Genomic DNA, 22,915 nt, shown 5'->3' with positions numbered 1-22,915 from the left:
GTGTGTTGCCCATGTTTTATTGAAGCTTAATTCCGCATCATGAAACCAGTTTGTTTACAATGTCTTATATTTTTGTCTTTTACAACGCAGTGCTATTATTCTTCAGTGTGACATGACGTCATATTTCAATGACGTCTCCGTCAAAGGACAACATGGGATTTCTGGTGGCAGGAGCTAAAGAGGAAATGGAAGATAAAGAAATTAAGATTGCCTTCGTCTTCACTTTCCTGGTCCTCGTTTTGAAGCAAGAGTTCAATACCGCCGCAAGATGGCAGCCGTGCGTTGCCTTCACTACGCCCGATGAAGAAAATGGCGGAAGCTGGCGTGGTTTCCAGACCACGCGACGGCGAAGTGATTTCTAGTGCAAGAAAAAACGTCAACAATGTGATTTTGTTAGTACGGTGGCGGCTAGAAACAAAAATCTGACTGTTTAACAGAACAATGGCGTCCTATAAGAAGAACAAGCGACAACGAAAGCAATTTAAAGCTGATGACGTGAATGACGTCTGGTACGTTCAAGGTCTGTCCACATCTCCTACTTCTAACATTTTCATTAAAGAATAAAGTCAAAAGGAACCCTTACGAAATTGATTCATATTCGTAGCGAAATTAAATTATGTAAGTCAAATGCGTTGCGCCGCTTTTTCTTCCAACAAATATGCTTATCGACACATGATCTAGGTTTATGTAGCATGGATTCACTTTATTGTTGGTTTAAACAAGCGAACGAACCAATGGCAGCAATTTCGGTTCCCGATGGTTTGGAACGCTGCCTGGGCGTCACGTGACTGGTCAGCTCCAGCGTGCTAAAATAACACAAGTAGAAAGTCGAAAATGTATGGAAGCGATATATTTTGTATTTTTGAGTGTAATAATTTGAGGGAGCTTGACTAAATGTTACCAAAGCTATCAATGTTGAGATGCCAGACCAGATGTCAAATGTCTCACACTTAATCCATAATCCTGCAAGGTGAATATTGGTGAACAAACTGGAAAGGTGCAGTGAAGTTAACAAAACACGACATGGTTGTCCTCTGCTCGCACCAACATTACTCCAGTGTGCTCGGGTGAGAATTGCATTAAAGCAACCTCTGCTAGTTTTGAACCCATCTTAGTTCAGTCTTGCTGGTCCCACGCTATCTTAAACCGCATTTAAAAAAAAACACCTACATAGTTATGCATAATGGAATACCGCCTTAGCTTTACGCAAACATGCAATGCAAAACATCATAGACAGGCTGATAAAATTAGCATCGATGCCCTGGTAGTTTCCCCTTTAAGATTTGAACAGAAATAGCACAGCAAAGCATGTAGAGATATATTCTTTATCCTCTACGAAAAATGACCAATTGCTGCAGTTTTGGGGATCGTTTGAAGAACTCTTTTTCGTGTGCTATGTATGTCCCCTCCACTTTATGATAGTAATTAGGTTTGCCGTACTCTGTAACGCTTGGGCTGTACATTGTGAACGTTTACAACTCACCGACAGTGTTGTTTTTGTTATTTAAAAATAAAAAATAAATTATATGGCAGTATCTGTAGGAACATGATTGAGTTGCTTTTCTCTCGCAGATGCCAAGCAGCTGATTGGTTATCAGGAAGAAGCCCCCCCTCTGTCACAGAGAGGGACCTTCAGTTTGGAGCAAGAGCATCCCCATGTTAAAGTGGAAGAGGAGGACGTGCGGCAGCTCCACATTCAAGAGGAAGAGGAAGAGGAGCATCCGCAGCCTTTCAACGTAAAAGAGGAAGAGGAGGAGGCTGATATTTGCGAGTTGCCACTGACTGTTATTTTGGTGAAGAGCGAAGATGACAATGACGAACCACCGGGACCCCCACCAGACGGCCTTTTGCCGCCTTTGTCAGACAGTGACGACATGGGAGAACCTTTGAGGATCGACACAGACAGCGAAGGTGACCGCAAACAATCAAAATGCTCTGAAGAGGAGCCGAGGCTTGACAACAAGAAAACAAGACATTTCACCTGCTCAGTTTGCCGTGCAAGTTTTGCTAAAAAACATATTATCAGTCACATGCGAACGCACACAGGAGAAAAACCCTTTAGTTGCTCCACTTGTGCTAAAACATTCTCTCCAAAAGAACATTTGCAACCACACATGAGAGTACACACAGGAGGAAAAACGTATAGTTGCTCAATTTGTGCTCAAAAGTTCTCTCTCGAGGAAAACACAAGCCAGCCAGAGGAAGAGAAACCAGCACCGAGCGGTGTCGGCGCGCACGGAGAGAGCCACGCGCCGACTCGGTGCACCGTGTACAGGAGGAGAAAACAGGCCATGCGGGACCAGAGAGTCCTTGCAGCCAACCAGGGCTACGCATGGGGCAACCAACCAGGGCAGAACTGCCTGTGGTGCGGCGAGCCGAGGACCCGGGCCGGCGGACACGCATTTTTCATGGGGGAGTACTTCTGCCCGTCAGAACATTCAGCGGGTGCGAATGCGTCCTCTTGGCTGCAATATAAATTCAGCGTGCAGCCACAACGACAAACGCCGCGCACCACTGCATGGAGGTGGAGGAAGACCAGGCGGGCGGGCCCGATCCATGTCGAGCCGCCGCCGACCGCAGAGGAGCAAACGGGACCGGCCGAGGAGACGATTGCACCCAGAAACTCCTGCCGGAAAAATAAGACGAGAAGTACATACAATACATGCAAGAAGTGCGGCTACCCTGTTCAGATGCCTTACGGTCACACTTGCTTCATGAGCAGATCGCCGGCTTCCTCCAAGAAGCGCTTAGTGCATTTCTGTGCATTGTTTGAGGGGAAACCCGGTGACTTGTGGCTGGCCGAGCAGCGGGCAAAAGAAAGGGCCCTCCCAGACCACCAAGGCAAAGACACATGAACGCCTCAACTTGTTACTTGCTTCCATCCTTCCATCCATTATTTGTAATTATTCAACATGTTCAGTAAATAGATATGAAAAGTTGACTCTGTATGGTGTGGTGTGTGTCATTCATTCATACATTGGTTTTGACAAGTTATGTATGTATTTCATTTCGACTCTTATTTAATTTCAGCTCGTTTTAGTATTCACAGCAGGTTTTTTTTTATATAATAAGAACTAATTAAAGACGAGATTTTGTGTAAATATAACATACAACATATATAAACCCTGCAGTGCATTTCGTACTTCTGCCTTAGCTCTCATTTTGAAGCATTCCCAATTCCGCCACAGCGTGGCAGCCGTGCATTGATACCACAGATGAAATACACCATCGAAGAAGAAAAAGGCGGAAGTTGGTCGACGACCAGGTGAAATCGTGTGGGAACAGCTTTAAAACGTTCGAACTATCGGCTACGGGAATGACTAATAATCTTTTAGCTGTTTAGCAGAACTATGGCGTCGTGCGAGCGAAAACAACTGGAAGCTGATGGTAAGAATCACATCGAGGTGCAGTCTGTCCTCATGTTTATTAATCTTCTTCTTTTAACACGTTTTCATTAATCAATCATTTAAACGAATTGTTTAGTAAAGGGATTAGCATTTATAATATAGTAACAGTAATGTGAGAATTTAAAAAAAATGCATGTAGATAAAATGGTTTCCGCCGTCATTAGTGGTCTTTATTCACAATAAAAACAAATAAAAAAAGAACATGGCAATGAGCAAAAAAGTATATAAAATACACAACGACTGCAGTACAACGTGTAGTAACAAACAAACAAAAAGCTAAACAGCAAGTGATAATACGATTTAAAATAGAAATGGTCAAATTTGCGTTTGCAGCTTTTGTTTGGTTGTCTGGAGCTTGGGAAATAGATTAAAATGATATGATGGGTAAAAAGAAGAAGATATCAGAAAAGACAACTTTTTTTAATTATTGAAAAATTTGATGAACTGTGATAGGTGAATTTCCGTGAAGTTGACTTGAATTATTTTTTAACATTTGAATTGTTTTATTTCATTTTGACTGTTGATTTTGATTGGAAAACTGTCGACTCTTTAACAGTAGTTATGGTCACGTAACTGACTTGCTTATGTCCTGCAGATGTCCAGCAGTTAATTGGTTGTGAGAAAGAACTTCCCGTTCAATCGCAGTGGGTGAGCTCAAGTTTAAAGCAAGAGGCTCCAATGACCCAACATGTTAAAAAGGAAGAGGGAGCTCCACAGCCCCACAGTCCAATCATCAACATGAAAATGGAAGATGAAGATCCACAGTTCCCAAATGTGAAAGAGGAAGAGGAGGAGGCCGACATCAGCAAGCTGCCACTGACTGTTGTTTTAGTGAAGAGTGAAGATGACGAAGAGGAACCACCCAAGTGGTCGGAGCTTCATCAAGACAGTCCAAGTGGAGACCACCGTGGAGGTCCACCACCTGACGACATCTTAGCCCCCCTGTCGGACAGTGACGACGTGGAAGAATATTTGAGAAGTGACGCAGGTGACGACAAACTGTCAAAATGCTCTGAAAAGGAGACAACGCAGGACAACAAAGAAACTTCACAAACACATAGAAAATGTCTCACCCACTCTGTCTGTGTAAAAGGTTTTGCTAAAAAACAACATGCTAGTAGCCAAATGAAAAGAACCACAGGAGAAAAAACATTTAGTTGTTCAACTTGTGGTAAAACATTCTCACGAAAGGAACATGTGGAATTACACATGAGAACACACACTGGAGAAAAACCTTTCACTTGCTCAACCTGTGGTAAAACATTCTCTCGAAAGCTAAACATGGTATCACACATGAGAACGCACACGGGAGAGAAACCATTTAGTTGCTCCATGTGTGATAAAATATTTTCGCACAAGTCACACCTGGACTCGCACACGAGAACACACACAGGAGAAAAACCCTTTCGTTGCTCAACCTGTGGTAAAACATTCTCTCGAAAGCCAAACTTGGCAACCCACATGAAAACGCATACAGGAGAAACCCACTTTAGTTGCACGCTTTGTGCTAAAACATTCTCTCGAAAAGAACACGTGGCATCGCACATGAGATCACATACAGGAGAAAAGCCCTTTACTTGCTCATTTTGTGGTAAAATATTCACTCTAAAGTCGAACATGGTATCGCACATGAGAACACATACTGGAGAAAAACCCTTTCGTTGCTCAACTTGTGGGCAAACATTCTCCCGAAAGGAACATTTGGAACCGCACGTGAGAATACACACAGGAGAAAAACCTTTCAGTTGCTTATATTGTGGTAAAACATTTTCACGAAAGCCAAACATGGTGAAACACATTAAAATACACAGAGAAAAACCTTCTCACTGCTCATAGTTTGACAAACTATTCTCTTGTGAGCCACACGCGGTGAAAGACGAACACGATGGAAGAAAAAAAATGTTGCTTATTGTGTGAAAAAGATCTCATGTGGTACCACACACAACACACAGGAGTGATTAACCCTTCAGTTGTTGGATTTGTGAAAGTAGAAGATTAGCTCACTGAACACATGGACATGTAATAAAGGACAATCAGTGTTCCCCATCTGAAAGAAAAAGTTTGTACTTTGTTTTGAAAAGCTATGCTGTATATTACAACTTATTGTTGTCATCCTTTTTATTCACAGGCAGGGGTGTGCGGAGGGTGGGTCAGAGGCCCCTCGCATCTGCTGCGCCCATACACGGTTTCAAATTAGGGCTAGGTTTTCAAAGTAGGGTTTTAAACTAGGTTTAGGGTTTCAAACCAGATTTAGGAATTTAAATTAGGGTTTCAAACCAGGGTTAGGGTATCAAATCGAAGTGGTTACCGTCACTTGTCTTCGGTGCAGGTTGGCGTGAGTTCGCTTCCTGCCCGGGAGACCAAAAAAAAAAAAGAAGTCTCGTTTGTATCGTTCCAATTTTTATATGCGTGTTAACTAAGTGATAACATTTTACCAAATAGGCCATCAGATATATATAGTTTACAATCTGCAACCAACATTTAGTCATGGTGCCAATTAACTCATTCACTGCCATTGACGGCTATAGACGTCAAAAATTAATTTTAACCATTTCTATTAGTTTAACATTTTTTTTTCCACTTTTGTTAACAAGAGTATGAAAACCTAGAATTTATTTTTGTACATTTAGAAAATATATAAAATTTGTGATTTATCGTGAGTTAACTAGTGAAGTCATGCGATAAATTAGGAGAATATTTTTTTATCACCTGACGCACCTAATTTTTATTAATCTTTTCTTTTAATTTTTTTAAATCATTATTATTATTTTTAAATAATCTTTAAAAAAAAAAAGGAATTATTATTTATTTATTTTTAAGAAAAGATTGTTAAAAATTAGGATGGTCAGGTGAATATTTTTTTAAAAATCGTAATTAATCACATGACTTCACTAGTTAACTCACGATTAATCACAAATTGTATATCTGTTCTAATACAATTTTTAAAAATCAAGGTTTTCGGGAAAAATATTAAACTAATAGAAATAGTTCAAATGAATTTTTGACGTCTATAGTCAAATGGCAGTGAATGAGTTAAAGAGCAACACGCTCGTGCATGAATGGGGTAGATGCCACGGGTTTTACACATCAGCGCGGCTTCCGTCCACTGCTGGCCATGTTCCAACGCTGCCACCCCCACCGCCACCCCCACCCCCACCCCTACCCCTACCCCTGCGCCCCCGAACCGCGCGCTCCCGCTCATCGGCAGGAGCGCGTCTCGGCAATCTGAAATGCTTCGGACACTGAGACAAACACGACACACTCGCAGAATCGCCCCCGAGGGGCACAAAGGCGGAAGCGCAAGTACTGGGACCACGCGTCGCAAACCGGAAAGGGAAACAAAAGTTGATGGGTGAATACCCGGAAGTCAGAAGTCCCGCTCCCTCCGCAGCATTTAGTCCATATAAGCGCCCCAAGGTGATGGCTCTGATGGGAAATATATGCAAATAACTTGCAGACAGAGCGTCTTGATTGGCTGTCGTCGACATGTCCTTCCTTGCTGTGTTTAGAGCACATTGGACGTTTTGGAACTAACTGAAGAATTAATATGAAGAATGAAGAAATAGCGAACTTTTGTTAAAAAAAAAATAAAGCTGTGTCATTCCACACGTGTGTCACTTTTCCAATTGTGTGTTATTGCTGTTTGAAAGAATGCACCTTTTTATTCACAAGCAAGCAGTGCTGAATTTCAACACATTCCTTTGTAATTGTTTTCAGAAATTGAAAAATAAGCCTCCAAAATCAAAATTTTTGGTTGCGCAGGTCAGGAATTTCAAAACTATATCTAATTCCAAAATCTATAACAACTTGGACGGCAAAGAGAGAAGATTTGTTTTTTGTTTTGAACATTTGTTTTTAAACGTTTAAACTATATATTAAGAGTAAATTCGATTTTGATCATGTGAAATCAATACATGAATGCATAGCTAAATAATTAAATGTGAGCGAGTGCCAGATGTTGCAGAACAGAAGTGCCAAAAACAAAACAAACACAAAAAACAGTGAGAGCATTATATTTTTGTACCTGACTTTTTCTGGCATGTAGACACAAAAAGAGCATTCATTCAGACTGCTTCAAGTTTTTTTTTTTTTATACATATTTTCTCACCGTAACACTAATGATCAAACTCAATAAACAAAAGCAGTACTGACAAGAAACATCAAATAAAATGACTTTGTCTAAAAAGTACCGCTTGCCGTAGAGTTTGATGAGGATTCAGAACTATAAAGTGATGACCACATTTTTTTTTTTTAATTAAAAGCAGTCTGACTGGTTTGTACCACGCGGGCAGAAACAAATCTGTTAAAGCCATCGTCGGATACAAAGCAGAGAATTCTTTTGAATATCCTTTGAGGCAGTAAAAATAAATAAGGAAAGTCATTACTTGTGTTGACGTTATCAAATGAGTTTGGCATCAGCTGCCTTTTCTAAATGAAGTCATAACATCAAAAATGGAGTGTGGTGAATCCCGGTTTATTTATAGCGTGTGCGTTCTCATGTGTGCCACCATGTCTGACTTTTGATGGAATGTTTCACCACAAGTTGAGCAACTCAAGTCTTTTTCTCCCATGTGGGATTTTATGTGTCTCTCCAAGTTTGACTTTCGCGATACGGTTTTACAACAAATTGAACAACTAAAGAGTTTCTCTCCACTGTGCAATTTGGTGTGTTCTACCATGTTGCCTTTGCGAGAGAACGCTTGACCACAAATTGAGCAGCTAAAGGGTTTTTCTCCCGTGTGTAACTTCATGTGTGTCATCAAGCTTGGCTTCCCAGAAAACTTTTTACCACAAGTTGAGCAACTGAAAGGTTTTTCTCCAGTGTGCGATCTCGTGTGTCTCACCAAGTTACGCTTACGAGGGAATGTTTTACAACAAATTGAACAACTAAAGGGTTTTTCTCCTGTGTGTGATTTCATGTGTCTCTCTAGGTTAGTCTTTCGAGAGAATTTTTGACCACAACTTGAGCAACTAAATGGTTTTTCTCCTGTGTGTGCTGTCTGGTGTGCTACCAGTTTACGCTTTTGAGAGAATTCCTTGCTGCAAATTGAGCAGCTAAATGGTTTTTCTCCTTTGTGCGATCTCATGTGTCTTTCCAAGTTTGACTTTCGAGAGAATGTTTGACCACAAGTTGAGCAACTGAAGGGTTTTTCTCCCTTGTGAATTCTCATGTGTGTCACCATATTTTCCTTTCGAGAGAATGTTTGTCCACAAGTTGAGCATAAGAAGGGTTTTTCTCCAGTGTGTGTTCTCTCGTGTTTTTCCAGACTTCCTTTTCGAGAAAATGTTGCACCACAAACTGAGCAACTAAAGAGTTTCTCTCCTGCTTGCGTGGTCGCGGGTCCACCAGTATGTTGATTTTTGACACAAACTGAACTGGTTAAACATTTTTGAAACATTTGTGACGTTTCCTCATCGTCAAGAGTTTCCTCCTCCTCCTCAGAGCAATTCAGTTGTTTGTCGTCACCTTCACAGTCTGTGTCGCTACTCGAAGGTTCTTCAACGCCGTCGCTGTCTGACCGTGAAGCGAAGAGGTCGTCTGGTAGCGGTTCTCCAAAATGGTCTCCACTTGGACTGTCATGATGAAGCTGTGACCTCTCAGGTGTTTCTTCATCATCATCTTCACTTTTCACAGTGACAACAAGCAGTGGCAACATGCTGATGTTAGCCTCCTCCTCTTCCTTCTTCATGTGGCGGGACTGCGGATCATCCTCTTCTTCCATGTGGTGAGGCTGTGGATCCTCCTCCTCCTCCTCCTCTTTAATTTGGAGGCACTGTGGACCCAATTCTTCCTCTTTAACGTGGGTGGGCTGTGGATCCTCTTGCTCCAAACGGGAGCTCACCTCCTGCAGCTGAGGGGGAAGCTCTTCCAGGGGACCAATCAGATGTTGGACGTCTGCAGGACACAAACAGTTAGTTGTATTGCACTTTCAATGCTAATGCAAATTTTGAAGATTTTAGAAAATTTAAAAGATGACTGCTCTTAAAAAAAGGGGGGGGCACTATTGATTATCGTGATAGTTTATTGGAAAATGTATCATGCTAAAAAAACGGTGTTTTCAAAACGGGCAAATAAATCACAAAGCCACAACGTTTTTTTGTGGAAAAACAACCTCAATTTACATCCTTTTTTTCTTGCCGTTGATTGACGTGTGGAAGGAAAAAGAAGTAATTTCCCATGTACGGTTAAACTATGTAAGTAGTGTTATAAAACTAAACTATTAAACAATGCTGTAATAAACTTTACACAGTGGTTATTTTGCCGTGACTCACGCGAGAACTACAAGTACAAAACCTGTGCCAGTGAATGTGTGCCAGCTCGTGGTCACGTGATGTAGTGGTAGAGTGTTCGCCCCAAAGGTGCTGCAACACAGTTTCAAATACCGCTCTGGACCTTTTTATTTTTACAAATAATTTTTTGGAGCCAGTCTGCAGTTTTAAACGACGAGTCCTTGCTTCGCGTGATTATTGAATAATAAGCCACATTTGCCAGTTGGAGGTGAAGCGAGGCGGGAACCACGCACAGTGGATGACTCACGGCAAAATAACCGATTCCCAGCAGCCTACACACCACGCTAAAATAACCAATACTGCCAACATACTGTAATCACGGCAAAACAGCAGTTCAAGAAGTCAAGAATATATCGCTGCTGCTTTTGACTAATCAGAGCTGTTCACGGCAAAATAACCATTAACTTTTTTTCTTTTTTTCCCTTATGCTTCTGAATTGCATCGGTGTTATTTTCCTAACGATAATAGTGCCTCACCGAGAGTCCATTTACTTAATTCATGAATGAAAACGTTAAAAATACTGTAGAAGAGGTTTGACAGACCTTGAAAGTGCAACACGATGTGATTCATGCCGACAGCTTCTAGTTGTTTTCCCTGTCGCTCGTACGACGCCATTGCTCACTTGAACAGTTAAAATGTTATTAGTCGCTTCTGTACCAACCACTTCAACTTTCTTGTTGCTTTCGACTGCCGTCGTCTTGTGACAACGCCGCCATTTTACTTTCTTCGATGGTGTCATTAGAGCAGGTGGACGTCCGCGGTAAGGCAAGGCTGCCCTCTAGCGACGATTTTGAGGACGTTTCATGATGAGCAAATGTATCTTTTGAAAGGTTCTAACTTATTATATATTATATATATTATATAACGTATTTACAATTTTAGAATAATTGTATTATATGTATTGCAATAGTACTTATTTGTCCTTCTTTCGGGCGTGGCAAAGATTGTTAAACATTGACAAAAATGCTTCAGAATACTTTTATTGCAAGTATATGAAATAAATAAACATGTGATCAGATCAGTGATCAACATATTTCAATTTACTGATCAGTGATCGGCCCCAAATACATGAATTGCTTCTCACAATAATTAAGAAAGTAACAAGCGGCTGAATATAGTGTAAATAAAACAATGTATTTTACATTTTCAAATGATCACTTTCAACATTCTGAGGGAATCATAATGTCCTATCACTGGTGATAAGCTCTTCGTATGAGCATATCTTCTGCCGCTAACTGAATAACTGAAGTGTTTTTCTCATGTGTGTGTTCTCATGTGCGATACCATGTTTAGCTTTCGAGAGAATGTTTTACCACAAGTTGAACAATTAAAGGGCTTTTCTCCTGTGTGTGATCTCATGTGTGTCACCATGTTTGTCTTTCGAGAAAATGTTTGACCACAAGTTGAGCAGCCGAAAGGTTTTTCTCCCGTGTGCATTCTCATGTGCAACACCATGTGCGATTTGTGGGAGAACGTTTTAGCGCACAATGAGCAATGAAATGGTCTCTCTCCTGTGTGCGTTCTCATGTGTCTGACCATACTTGACTTTTGTGTGAATGTTTTACTACAAATTGAGCAACTGAAGGGTTTTTCGCCTGTGTGTATTCTCATGTGTAATACGACGTGTGATTTATGAGAGAAAGTCTTGTCACATAATAGGCAACAAAATGTTTTTTCCCCCGTGTGTGTTCTCATGTGTTTTTCCATGTTGGGCTTTAGTGTGAATCTTTTATTACAAATAGAACAACAAAAGGGTTTTTCTCCAGTGTGTGTTCTCATGTGTAGTTCCACGTGCTCCTTTCGAGAGAATGCTTTACCACATACTGAGCAACGAAATGGGTTTTCTCCAGTGTGTGATCTCATGTGTGTTACCATGGTTTCCTTATGTGAGAATGTTTTCCCACATGTTGAGCAACTAAAGGGTTTTCCTCCCGTGTGTTTTCGCATGTGTTTTTCCAGACTTCTTTTTCGAGACAATGTTGCACCGCAAACTGAGCAGCTAAAGGGTTTTTCGCCTGTGTGTCCGACACTATGTTGTTTTTCGACACAAACTGAGCTGGTTAAACATTTTTTTAATATTTGTGAAGTTTCCATGTTGCCAAGAGTTGTCTCGTTTTCAAAGCAATTCAGTCGTTTGTCATCACCTTCACAGTCTGTGTCGCTCCTCAAAGGTTCTTCCATGTCGTTGCAGTCTGATAGTGGAGCTAAGAGGTCATCTGGTGCTGGTCCTCCACAGCGGTCTAAACTTGGGCTGTCATGATGAAACTGCGACCTCTCAAATTCTTTGTCGTCTTCATCTTCACTCTTCACTAAAACAACAGTCAGAGGCAGTTTGCTGATGTCAGCCTCCTCCTCTTCCTCCTTCATGACTGGGGACTGTGGACCCTCCTCTTCCTCTTTTATATGAAGGTGCAGCAGATCCTCTGTTTCCACTTTAACATATGGGAACCATAGATCGTCTTTGTCTTTGACATGCCGGTGCTGTGGATCTCCATCCTCCCCTTTCACGTGGGTGGACTGTAGATCGTCGTGCATCAAACTGGGGCTCACCTCCTGCAGCTCAGGGAGAAGCTCTTCCTGACAACCAATCGCCTGCTCGACATCTGCAAGACAAAAGTCACAAGTCAGTTTTGTTACTCCAACAAAAAGGCAAATGGTGGATGTAAAGATACAAAAAAAGCAACTGTTACAGTTACACATAAGGAAATATGGCATATTTTGCAAGTGCCAATTTTACTGACAATGAAAAGAGACAATGAACAATAAAATATATTGCCAATTGCACTTTTGTTTGCAGTCCTTTAAAATATTGTTTTGCAAAAAATGTTGTGTGAACTGCCATACTACACGACTAACTTCAAGAGATGTGAAGCCGTCTTGTTGGCTACATTCAATTAAACAAAAGACAAATATACGTACGTTGGTTATTCCGTTTGTTTTGTCTTCATTACCGAAATTAATTAATTTATATTACTTTGAAATTGTGGTACTTAAATTGATTAGGATTACGCTAACTGTACATTTTGTTATCGGCTTTATCTAAGGACCAAGCAAACCTGATCCTCACCATACAATCGTGTCTTTTATTTTGGATTGTATTGCTGTTATTTTACAATTTAAATCATTCATTTATGTCATACTTCATACTAAGAAAATGAAGTAGAATTCAGTGGACTAGTGCACAGACCTTGAACGTACAACACGAAGTTATTCTCGTCAACAGCTTTCCGTTTTCCTTGTCGCTCGTTCTCCTTGTACGACGCCATCGTTTTGGCAAACAGTCAAAATATGTTAGAAGTCGCTGCCAGACCAATTTCATTTTCTTTTCAACATTGTTGAGTTTTCCCCCTTAATGGATTTTTTTTTTTTACATGGTCACCGTAGTCTTTTTGTTTATATGTCGTAGGGAAGACATGCCAGGTTCCGCCTTTGTCTTCTTCGATGGTGGTTTTACGGCAGGTGAGCATCTATCGCGTCGTACGTCTGCCACCTTGTGGCGGTTTTGAATACGCGTCAAAAGGACGGCAGAGTAGAAATATAATCAATCAAACAAACAAACTTTATTTATATAGCACCTTTTGTACATTAAAATGCGGCATAGGTGCTGAATAATTAAAACATCCATCGTACAATAAAAAGATAACCCACCCCTCCCCCAACGCCCCCATGATCATACCAACAAACACGTGTAATGTTAATGCAAATTGGAATATAAAAATAATATTAGTAAAATAAAAGTTTTTGATCAATTGCTCTGGCATGAATATAACAAGTATACCGTACCACATTTTGCATTTGTTTTAACATTCAATCCAATCTGAGCTGTATTATATTTTGCAGCTGGCTTCACGCTAATGAAACAAAAGCGCAGTCGTGCAGTTTTTGGTAGCTCATCATCATGTTTGCATGTTGTATTTTGTTGATAGTCTTGAAAGAAGCTAAAAATCAACATCATATATCAATTTTCCACATATAAAAAAGTGGACTGGATATGTTTAATTTCCTCCCATAAACAAATATTTAAAAGTTCTAACCATTAAGTTAAACAAACAAACACTACAAAGAGAGCCAAAAAGTGACATAAAAGTGATATTTGTGTAATTATGTAAAATAGGATCATTATTACATTTGAAAAGTTCTTTTTTAACCCGGCAAATAACGTAGTAATCAACGGAACAAATTGATGGCATTTTATGCTTCTGACACAAACGAAACACTGGCAAACGTTTGTGTCTTTGGAGAGGATGTTTGACCACAAAATAAGCCACTCACATCAAATCAAGTTTATTTCGATAGCCTTGAATCACAAAGTAATCTCAAATTATTTCACAGGCCCACAGTTGACAAACAGTTGGCAACTCCCCCAAACTGCGCAAAAGGATTTAAAGGGTTTTTCCTTTGGTGTGTATTTTCATGTGTCTTGCTGTGTCTTCCTTTCGAGAGAATCCTTTACCACAAGTTGAGCAATTGTAGGGTTTCTCCCCCGTGTGTTTTCTCATGTGTCTTACCATGTTTGCCTTTTGAGAGAATGTTTGACCACAAATTGAACAACAAATGGGTTTTTCACCCGTGTGTATTCTCATGTGTCTTAACATGTTTACCTTTTGGGAGAAGGTTTTACCACAAGCTAAACAACAAATGGGTTTTTCTCCCGTGTGTGTTCTCATGTGTTTCGCCACATGTGACTTGGTACAGAATGTTTTGTCACACAACGGGCAACTAAATGGTTTCTCTCCAGTGTGTGTTCTCATGTGCGCTTCCAAAGTTCGCTTTTGAGAGAAAGTATTGCAACAAATTGAGCAACAAAAGGGTTTTTCTCCAGTATGCGTTCGCATGTGCTGTGTCACGCTCTCCTTTTGATAGAACGTTTTACCACAAACTGAGCAACAAAAGCGTCGATCTCCTGTATGTATTCTCATATGTGCTCTCATGTTGCTTTTTCGAAGGAAGGTTTTACCACAAGTTGAACAAACAAAAAGTTTTTCTCCTGTGTGTTTTTCCGTTTCCTTATTTCCAGTCTCCTTTTCGGAGCATTTGAACTGTCCGCTGTCACCTTCGCAGTCTGCGTCGCTCCTCAAAGGTTCTTCTGTGTCGTCGCTGTCTGACAACGGAGCTAAGAGGTCGTGTGGTGGTGGTTCTCCAAAGTGGTCTTCGCTAGGACTGTGTTCATGTAGCTGAGAACATTCAGGTGGTTCGTCGTCATCGTCTGCGCCTTTCACAGAGACAACAAGCACCGGCAACATGCTGATGTCAGCCTCTTCTTCCTCCTCTTCCTCTTTAACACGGTGACACTGAAGATCATCTTTTTCCGCTTTGACACAAGGTGGCTTTGGGTCCTCTTGCTTCAAATTGGAGTTCTCCCTCTGCAGCCGAGGGAGGATTTCTTCTTGGCGACCAACTAGCTGCTGGACATCTGCAGGATACACGCAAGTCAGTCACCTTACTGTCAATCCTGTCATACAGTAAACACATTTTCAACCAGACAGTTGTTTGTTTGTTAGCTGTTAGTTCCAAGTTGCTTTATCTCTATTTTCTTTTTCCATCTACAGTATGCTTCGGTCATATTAGCTGACAGTTCATGCAATTGTTTTAAACCGTGCAAAAATGTTAAAAATTAAATAAATACATACATACATTGCGTTTATGTGGAGTTCACGAAGTCAACAACGTGGATTGAGAGAGTCAAGACTGCAGATCTTAAGTTATTATTATTTAAAAAAGTGGCAGGACGTCTTTGAAACGTTTTACTTAACGCTACTAAATATGACTGCAAATCCGCCTCTTCATTGTAATTAGTTCCTAGACAAACCTTGAATGTGCAACTCGATGTGATCCTTGCGATCAGTTTCCGGTTGTTTTCGTTGTGGCTCGCATGACGCCATTTTTCGGTTGAACAGTTAAAATGTGCTCAAAGTCTCGACCACACCATCTATTTCAACTTTTTCATATTCATTTCCCCCAATGACTTTCACCTTGTCGTCGCCGTCGTTTCTCTTATCTCTACTTTTGGGTCGCCGTAAAGGAAGCACTCCATGCCGTAAAGTGACGCCAACTTCAGCCTGCGATGGCGGTTTTACGGCAAATGAGCATTCACAGCGACGCATTGCTGTCATCTTAACCACGCTGCCTCTCCATTGTAGCATTTTGCACTACATAATGCGCCACATATTTTCAATGGAAGACAGACAGGTCTGGAGTTGGCACATCAGTCGAGTACTGTCACGTTTTTTGCTTGAAGCCACGCTGTTGTAACCTGCAGAAAGTGGCTTAGTTGGGATTGTCTTGTTGAAATAAGGGCGGCTCCTTATGTTGCTCCAAAACCTGCATGGATCTTTCTTTCTCTTTGAGAACAAACAAAATGAAGGACAAACTATTTAAGAGTTGCCAACCCCTATCTTCACCTGCCGGGACATTCTGGATACTTTACACAAAATATCAGAAAGACTCCGAACAACACTAATATTGTCTTGATATTTTTAATTTTCTTTTTTTGAAAAGGTTCAAGTGACAAAACATTTACTGCTGACTTGTTTTTATTTTTTATTACAGTGTTGATTTATATGTCTTGGGACTATATTGGTATTCTAATATACTTTCATGGAGTTAGTTAAAGAATGACACATTACAAGAAATATCAGAGGTCTTGTGAAAAAAAAAAGTTGTAGTGGAAATACAGTATTATACAATATATATATATATATTTTTTTAAACTTAGAGCAGCACTTCTCAATTATTTTTTTACACCTCAAGGAGGAAGAAAATATCTGCCCCCCCCCCCAAAAAAAAAAATTACTGCTGCGACTATAGTGTAATTTGTCTATAAAACTGTTGTAAGTGCATAAAAGCAAATACTCATTGCACACGCTGACAATGAGAGCGCAACTGCCACCTAGTGTATTGGATGTGTAATTACACTTTATTGTCGTATGGCAAAAAAAAAAAAAAAGTTCCCTGAGGTAACCCCTGGCATCACACTGCGCCCCTACAGTGCCATCAAAGTGTGAGGATTCCTGCTGTGTGCAGTCTCGTGTGTTTTACCATATTTGTCTTTCGAGAGAATGTTTTATCGCACACTAAGCAACTGTAAGGTTTTTCTCCGGTGTGTGTTCGCATGTGTCTGACCAAAGTTGGCCTTTGAGAGAATGATTTAGTACAAATTGAACAACAAAAGGCCTTTTCTGCGTGTATTTTCATGTGTAATAATAGGCTTGAGTCGTGAGAGAAACATTTTTTGCAAGTTGAGCAACTGAAGGGTTTTTCTCCTGTGTGTATTCTCATGTGCGATTCCAGATGTTGCTTCCGGGAGAAAGTTTTACCGCATGTTGAGCAAATAAAAGGTTTGTCTCCAGTGTGCGTTCTCATGTGTATTACAAGGGGTGTTTCAAGAGAGAAAGTTTTACCACAAGTAGGGCAACAAAAGTTTCTTTCTCCAGTGTGTGTTCTCATGTGTTTCACCATGTATGAATTTTGAGGGAATTTTTTCCCACAAACAGAGCAAGAAAAAGGTTTTACATCCGTATGTCGCGTCATGTGCGATGACAGATGCTCCTTTCGGGAGAATTTTTTACCACAGACGACGCAACCAAATAGTTTTTCTCCGGTGTGTGTTCTCATGTGTTTGACCACGTTTTCTTTTTTGGAGAATGTTTTATCACAAGTAGAACAACTGAAGGGTCTTTCTCCTGTGTGTGTTTTCATGTGCATTGCTAGGTATTTTTGACAAGAGAATGCTTTACCACAAGTTGTGCAACTAAAGTTTTTGTCTGGAATGTGTTTTATCATGTGTTTCGCCACGTCTGACTTCTGGGAGAAAGTTTTCCCACAAACTGAGCAGCAAAAAGGTTTTTCACCTGTATGTATTGTCATGTGGGATGTCATATGGCCCCTTTGAGAGAATGTTTTGCCACAAATTGCGCAACTAAAGGGCCTTTCTCCAGTGTGTGTTCTCATGTGCATTGACACACTCTCCTTCCGAGAGAATGTTTTCTCACAAATTGTGCAGCGAAAGGGTTTTTCTCCTGTGTGTGTTCTCATGTGTTTTGCCATGTTGGTCTGATGAGAGAATGTTTTGCCGCAAGTTGAGCAACTAGCAGGTCTTTCTCCAGTGTGTGTTGTCACGTGTTTTACCAGGAGCGACTTGCGAGAAAATAGTCGACCACAAAATGAGCAACAAAAGGATTTTTCTTCAGCGTGTGTTCTCATCTTCGCGATAGTTTGTTGTTTTTTAGCAAGGCTTTCGAAGATTTGTGAAGTTTCATTATTGCCAAGATTGGTCTCTGCCGCAGAGCGTGTTGACTGTTTGTCATCACCTTCACAGTCTGCACTGTTCCTCGAAGGTTGTTCCATGTTGTTGTCTGACAGTGGGGCTAAGATGTCGTCTGGTGGTGGTCCTCCATCATTTGGACTGCGAGGATGAGGCTGTGACCCTTCGGGTGTTTCTTTATGGTCGACTTCTCTTTTCACAGAGACAACAAGCAGTGGCAACAAGCCGATGTCAGCCGCCTCCTCTTCCTCCTTCATATGAGGCCTGGGAGACTGTGGATCCTCTTCTTCCGCTTTCACATGAAAGGAATGTCGATCGTCTTCTTCCTCCTTAACATGGCTATGCTGTAGATCCTCTCGCTCTAAATTGGAGCTCACCCCATGCGGCTGAGGGGGAAGTTCTTCCATACCACCAATCAGCTGCTGGACATCTGCAGGACACAGACAAGTCTGTTATTATGTTACTATACTGCCATACAGTTGACAATTTCCCTAACAAAACAACATTGTGATTTGGTGATGGAGAATGACTCTTTCAGACAAAATGGTGGGCAGCCTCAGAACCGAGTGACCGAGTCAGACACAGTCGAGTTTCTTTTCCCTTCATAACCAACATAACTCAAAAGTAAATGACCGTAATTGTATTGCTGTTATTTATTTTGCCATGTACGTGACTCTCGTTAGTTGAAATGTGAAACGAAGAAACAAGTAGACACGTGACTCACGGCAACAGCTTCCAGTTGTTTTCCTTGTGGCTCGCACGACGCCATTTTCCTGTTGAACATTTCCAAAATTTTGTGAGTCGCTCACGCACCAATTATTCCTACTTCCCCATGTTGTTTTCTACTGGATTTCAGCTGGTCGTCGTATTTCTACGCCATTTTGTGCAGCCGTGAAACCGCGCCTTTTTCTTCTTCGATGGTGGTTTTATGGCAGTAGAGCATCCACGTTAACTCACGGCTGCTCTCGTGCGGCGGCATTTAAAGCACTTCAAGAGATGACATACTTTTTTTTTGTCGATTTGTCCAGAAAATGTATTCATTTCAATAACACAAGGTCACACCATTCAAACATTTTCAGTTGTTTACGCTGTACATTACTGTGATTGGTTAAAAATAGGTGACATTTCATGAATGGGCATATAGACCTATCCATGGATGGACATTATTTTATTATTATTCTCGACTTTCATTACTAATGAATAAAAAAACGGCGTATTTAAAAGTAATTTCACAACTAAATAATGCCCCCGCAAAAAAAAGAGAGAGACTAAACAAAACGTGCATTTTGTAACGAAAACGATCAAGAAATGACAAAGAACAAAGGATGAACACGTGAACTTGTGAAGTCATGTAGGCTTACACCACTGCAATCCAGGGGCTCATATTCCATTTTGGAATGTGCATGGAATAAAATGCAGAATTAACATTTTTGCATTATAGTGTAAATTGCCCTAAAAAAATTTTTTTTAACACACAGCCTTTGCTGGCAACAAAAGTAAGTACACATTTAAGTGAAAAATGTCTAGCCGCCCAGCAATATTGGAGGAATGTCCAGTCACTGGAAACAGTTTGCCATATTTTCTTCACTTGATGATGATGGATGCATAGAGATGCTGACCACGATCATCGCCTCTCAGGAACATTATGGATATTTTGTAAGGAACAAACAAAACAAACACAAACCAACACTACCACTTTCTTGACATTTTTTAAATATTTTCTGTCTTTGACTAGTTCCGAGTGACAAAACATTTGCATGTTTTTTCCCCCATTTTGATTTATTTAACATGTATATATAGCTAGCCTAGACTAATTTAAAAAAAAAAAAAGTACATTCATGCAGTAACAGAACATTTACAGAATGACACATTACAAGAAAAATGTAAGTACAGTGCGTCATTTTGATATTTGTGCATATTTGCATATATCAAAACTCAGCACTAATATTTTAAATATCTAATCTACTATACATGAATAGGCTGTTTTTTAATTTGCCATCATAATTGATTGCTTTCCACTTTTCACGCGATTCCGGTGAGATGTATGCCAACCGTTTTCAGAAATCGACCCGACAACGTGTGCCGTCAAAATGCGAGGTTTTCACCTGCGTGTTTGCGCATGTGTGACATCAAGTCTGGCTTTCGAGAATATTTTTTATCACACAAGGAACAACTAAAGGGTTTTTCTCCTGTGTGCGTTCTCATGTGTCTTACCAAGCTTGTATTATAAGCAAATGTTGTTCCGCAAGTTAAGCAACTGTAAGGCTTTTCTCCGGTGTGTTTCCTCATGTGTGACCTCATGTTCTTCTTTCGAGCGAATGCTTTATCGCACAGAGGGCAACTAAATGGTTTTTCTCCCGTGTGTATTCTCATGTGCAGTACCAAATTTGGTTTTTGAGAGAAAGCTTTGCTACAAACTGTGCAAGAAAACAGTTTCTCTCCTGTATGTGTTCTCATGTGTAACTCTAGGCTTGATTTATGAAAGTAAGTTTTACCGCAAGTTGAGCAACTGAAGGCTTTTTCTGCTGTGTGTCTTGCCATGTGTACCGTTCGGTATTTTTTACAAGCGAATGCTTTACCACAAACCGAACAACAAAAGGGTTTCTCTCCAGTGTGTGTTCTCATGTGTGTTACTAGGTTGTTTCGACAAGAGAATGTTTTACCACAAGTAGAGCAGGAAAAACGGTTTTCTGTCGTGTGTCTTTTCATGTGTTTCAACATATTTGATTTCCCATGGAACGTTTTACCACAAATTGAGCAACAAAAAGGTTTTACATTTGAATGTGTTATCACGTGCGACAACATATGGTCCTTTCGAGAGAAGCTTTTACCACAAATTGAGCAACTAAAGGGTTTTTCGCCTGTGTGCGTTCGCATGTGTTTCACCATTTGTGAATTTTGACTGAATGTTTTACCGCAAATTGAGCAACTGACAGGTTTTTCTCCAGTGTGCGTTCTCATGTGAAGTCGCAGGACTAACCTGCGAGAGAATGTTTTGCCACATGTTGCGCAACAAAAGTTTTTTTCCTTACTGTGTACGACCATGTGTTTTACCATGTCTGAATTCTGGGAGAATGTTTTCCCACAAACTGAACAACTAAAAGGTTTTTCTCCCGTGTGTATTCGCATGTGCGCAAACATGTGGGTCTTTTGAGAGAATGTTTTCCCACAAATTGAGCAACAAGATGATTTTTCTCCTGTATGTGTTTTCATGTGAGATTTCACGTGATCTTTTCGAGCAAATGCTTTACCACAAACCGAACAAGTAAAGGGTTTTTCTCCTGTGTGTGTTCTCATATGTTTGACCATATTTGTCTGCCAAGAGAACGTCTTGCCACAAGTTGAACAAGTAACAGTTCTTTGTCGTTTTCCAGCAAGGCTTTTGACGCAAACTGCGGTGGCTAAAATGTTTTGAAACATTTCAGAAGTTTCGTCATCGCTAAGAGATGTCTCCTCCTCAGAGCATTCCCACTTTTCATCGTCCCCTTCAGAGTCTGTGTCGCTCCTCGAAGGTTCTTCCGTGTCGCTGCTGCTGTCTGACAGAGGAGCCAAGAGGTCACCTGCTGGTGGCCGTCCACGGTGGTCACCACTTGGGCTGCGATGATGGCGCTGGGACCACTCGGCTCTTTCTTTATCATCATCTTCACTTTTTACAGTGACACCCGGCAGTGGCAACATGCTGATGTTAGTCTCCTCTTCTTCCTCTTTCATATGGAAGGACTGTCGATCATCTTTTTCCTCATTAACGTGGCTAGTCTGTGGATCATCTTGCTCCAAACTGGAGCTCCCCCCCAGCAACTGAGGGCGGCGCTCCTCCTGATGAACAATCAGCTGCTGGTTGTCTGCAGGACGCAAACAAGTCAGTTATGTTACTGCTGCCATTCAGTTGACGCTTTTCCTAAGCAGATTTTGATTTCACAGAAACTTGCTGCATTTGTTGATAGCGATGGCACACCAATTAATATAAACTTTACAGACACTTGGATAAGGAATTTGGGAGCTACGGCACGCCAAATTTGAATATTTTTGACGAAAAGGGGCATGGCCAGTGGCCACCTTCCTTTGAATTTTAAGGTCAATCTTAACAAAACAGACGTTGGTGGAAAAGATGCATATTTTAGTAACCATTTGACCTTAAAATTACCTTGGGAATCACATGACCTCAACATTTTTTTTCCCACGAAATCTAATCACTCATCAGCAATTAAGAAACGACATGTACTACCCGGACCATCACTACTTCAGTATCAGATGTGCTGGGTTGCTAAAACGATCAGCACCCACAAACTTCAGATTCTAACATCTCCCCTGCTACATTAGATTAAGGAAGTCAATATTTTAAAATTTTTAGGTGGAAAAGTGGAAATAAACCTAATTCTAATTCTAACCTTACCTAATGGTTAAGCAAACCGGACTATCCAGATCCATTGTTTTTTATTCATACTTTTATTAATGTTTTTTTATTTTTTTAACTATGCACATTACTCGCTTTACTTGATTCATAGATGAAACTGTGAAACGCAGAAAGCCAGTTGTCATTGTGGACAGACCTTGGATGTTCAGCTCGATGTGACTCTCGCCAACAGCTTCTAGTTGTTTCCCTTGTGGCTCACACGACACCATTGTTCTGCTGAACATTTAAAATGTTATTAAACGCAACCGCACCAACTATTTCATCTTCTTGATGTTGTTCTCCACTGGATTTCACCTGCTCGCCGTCGACTTTCTTTTGTGTTGACGCGATGCTAGGCTACGCTAACTTCCGCCGTTTTCTTCTTCGACGGTGTTTAGCGCAGGAGAGCATCAACCGTAATACATGGCTGCCATTCTGCGCCGGTATAGAAGACGCAATACAAGAAGCAATACAAGGGAAGAGCCGAGAAAGAACTACGTCGTCACGAAATTGCTGAATATGAAGGAATTTTGGGGGGCTTCAAGTGCCTTTTTCCTTAAA

General features: G+C 40.8%; 6 protein-coding genes and 1 long non-coding RNA gene across 10 annotated transcripts; 2 read left to right on the top strand and 5 right to left on the bottom strand.

Moving 5' to 3' along the window:
* Position 1: 1 nt before the first annotated feature.
* Positions 2–484, bottom strand: LOC144048618 (uncharacterized). The gene is made up of 2 exons (XR_013293383.1): positions 260–484; positions 2–174 (listed from the first exon to the last, which is right to left on the bottom strand). It is a non-coding gene; the product is annotated as an uncharacterized LOC144048618 (long non-coding RNA).
* Positions 85–2,946, top strand: LOC144048551 (uncharacterized). 2 transcript variants are annotated; one of them, XM_077560674.1, is made up of 2 exons: positions 85–509; positions 1,573–2,946. In XM_077560674.1, exons 1-2 carry the CDS (start codon positions 500–502, stop codon positions 2,853–2,855), a joined length of 1,293 nt encoding a protein of 430 aa, XP_077416800.1. In that variant the 5' UTR covers positions 85–499; the 3' UTR covers positions 2,856–2,946. The 2 variants fall into 2 exon arrangements, with proteins under 2 accessions (XP_077416800.1, XP_077416799.1); XM_077560673.1 differs by having other exon boundaries at positions 88–520.
* A 296-nt stretch (positions 2,947–3,242) lies between these two features.
* On the top strand, positions 3,243–6,018 carry LOC144048558 (uncharacterized). The gene is made up of 2 exons (XM_077560682.1): positions 3,243–3,387; positions 4,003–6,018. The coding sequence occupies exons 1-2, from the start codon at positions 3,351–3,353 to the stop codon at positions 5,241–5,243; spliced, it is 1,278 nt and encodes a 425-aa protein (XP_077416808.1). The 5' UTR covers positions 3,243–3,350; the 3' UTR covers positions 5,244–6,018.
* Positions 6,019–6,648: 630 nt separating this feature from the next.
* On the bottom strand, positions 6,649–10,407 carry LOC144048537 (uncharacterized). Its single transcript, XM_077560651.1, has 2 exons — positions 10,241–10,407; positions 6,649–9,303 (listed from the first exon to the last, which is right to left on the bottom strand). Exons 1-2 carry the CDS (start codon positions 10,311–10,313, stop codon positions 7,886–7,888), a joined length of 1,491 nt encoding a protein of 496 aa, XP_077416777.1. The 5' UTR covers positions 10,314–10,407; the 3' UTR covers positions 6,649–7,885.
* Positions 10,408–10,763: 356 nt separating this feature from the next.
* Positions 10,764–13,120, bottom strand: LOC144048549 (uncharacterized). Its single transcript, XM_077560671.1, has 2 exons — positions 12,886–13,120; positions 10,764–12,301 (listed from the first exon to the last, which is right to left on the bottom strand). The coding sequence occupies exons 1-2, from the start codon at positions 12,962–12,964 to the stop codon at positions 10,956–10,958; spliced, it is 1,425 nt and encodes a 474-aa protein (XP_077416797.1). The 5' UTR covers positions 12,965–13,120; the 3' UTR covers positions 10,764–10,955.
* Positions 13,121–13,966: 846 nt separating this feature from the next.
* On the bottom strand, positions 13,967–15,749 carry LOC144048574 (uncharacterized). Its single transcript, XM_077560703.1, has 2 exons — positions 15,508–15,749; positions 13,967–15,111 (listed from the first exon to the last, which is right to left on the bottom strand). Exons 1-2 carry the CDS (start codon positions 15,578–15,580, stop codon positions 14,081–14,083), a joined length of 1,104 nt encoding a protein of 367 aa, XP_077416829.1. The 5' UTR covers positions 15,581–15,749; the 3' UTR covers positions 13,967–14,080.
* Positions 15,750–16,160: 411 nt separating this feature from the next.
* Positions 16,161–22,744, bottom strand: LOC144048524 (uncharacterized). Of its 3 annotated transcripts, none has more exons than XM_077560607.1 (3): positions 22,670–22,744; positions 22,512–22,588; positions 19,055–21,803 (listed from the first exon to the last, which is right to left on the bottom strand). In XM_077560607.1, exons 2-3 carry the CDS (start codon positions 22,582–22,584, stop codon positions 20,047–20,049), a joined length of 1,830 nt encoding a protein of 609 aa, XP_077416733.1. In that variant the 5' UTR covers positions 22,585–22,588; positions 22,670–22,744; the 3' UTR covers positions 19,055–20,046. The 3 variants fall into 3 exon arrangements, with proteins under 3 accessions (XP_077416734.1, XP_077416733.1, XP_077416732.1); XM_077560606.1 differs by having other exon boundaries at positions 22,512–22,591; positions 22,670–22,743; XM_077560608.1 differs by lacking the exons at positions 19,055–21,803; positions 22,512–22,588; positions 22,670–22,744 and adding exons at positions 16,161–18,391; positions 18,686–18,887.
* Between the last annotated feature and the right edge of the window lie 171 nt (positions 22,745–22,915).

This window comes from Vanacampus margaritifer, chromosome 3 (assembly GCF_051991255.1).
Source record: "Vanacampus margaritifer isolate UIUO_Vmar chromosome 3, RoL_Vmar_1.0, whole genome shotgun sequence".
NCBI classification, from domain to species: domain Eukaryota; kingdom Metazoa; phylum Chordata; class Actinopteri; order Syngnathiformes; family Syngnathidae; genus Vanacampus; species Vanacampus margaritifer.
This window is presented reverse-complemented; position numbering and strand designations above follow the sequence as displayed.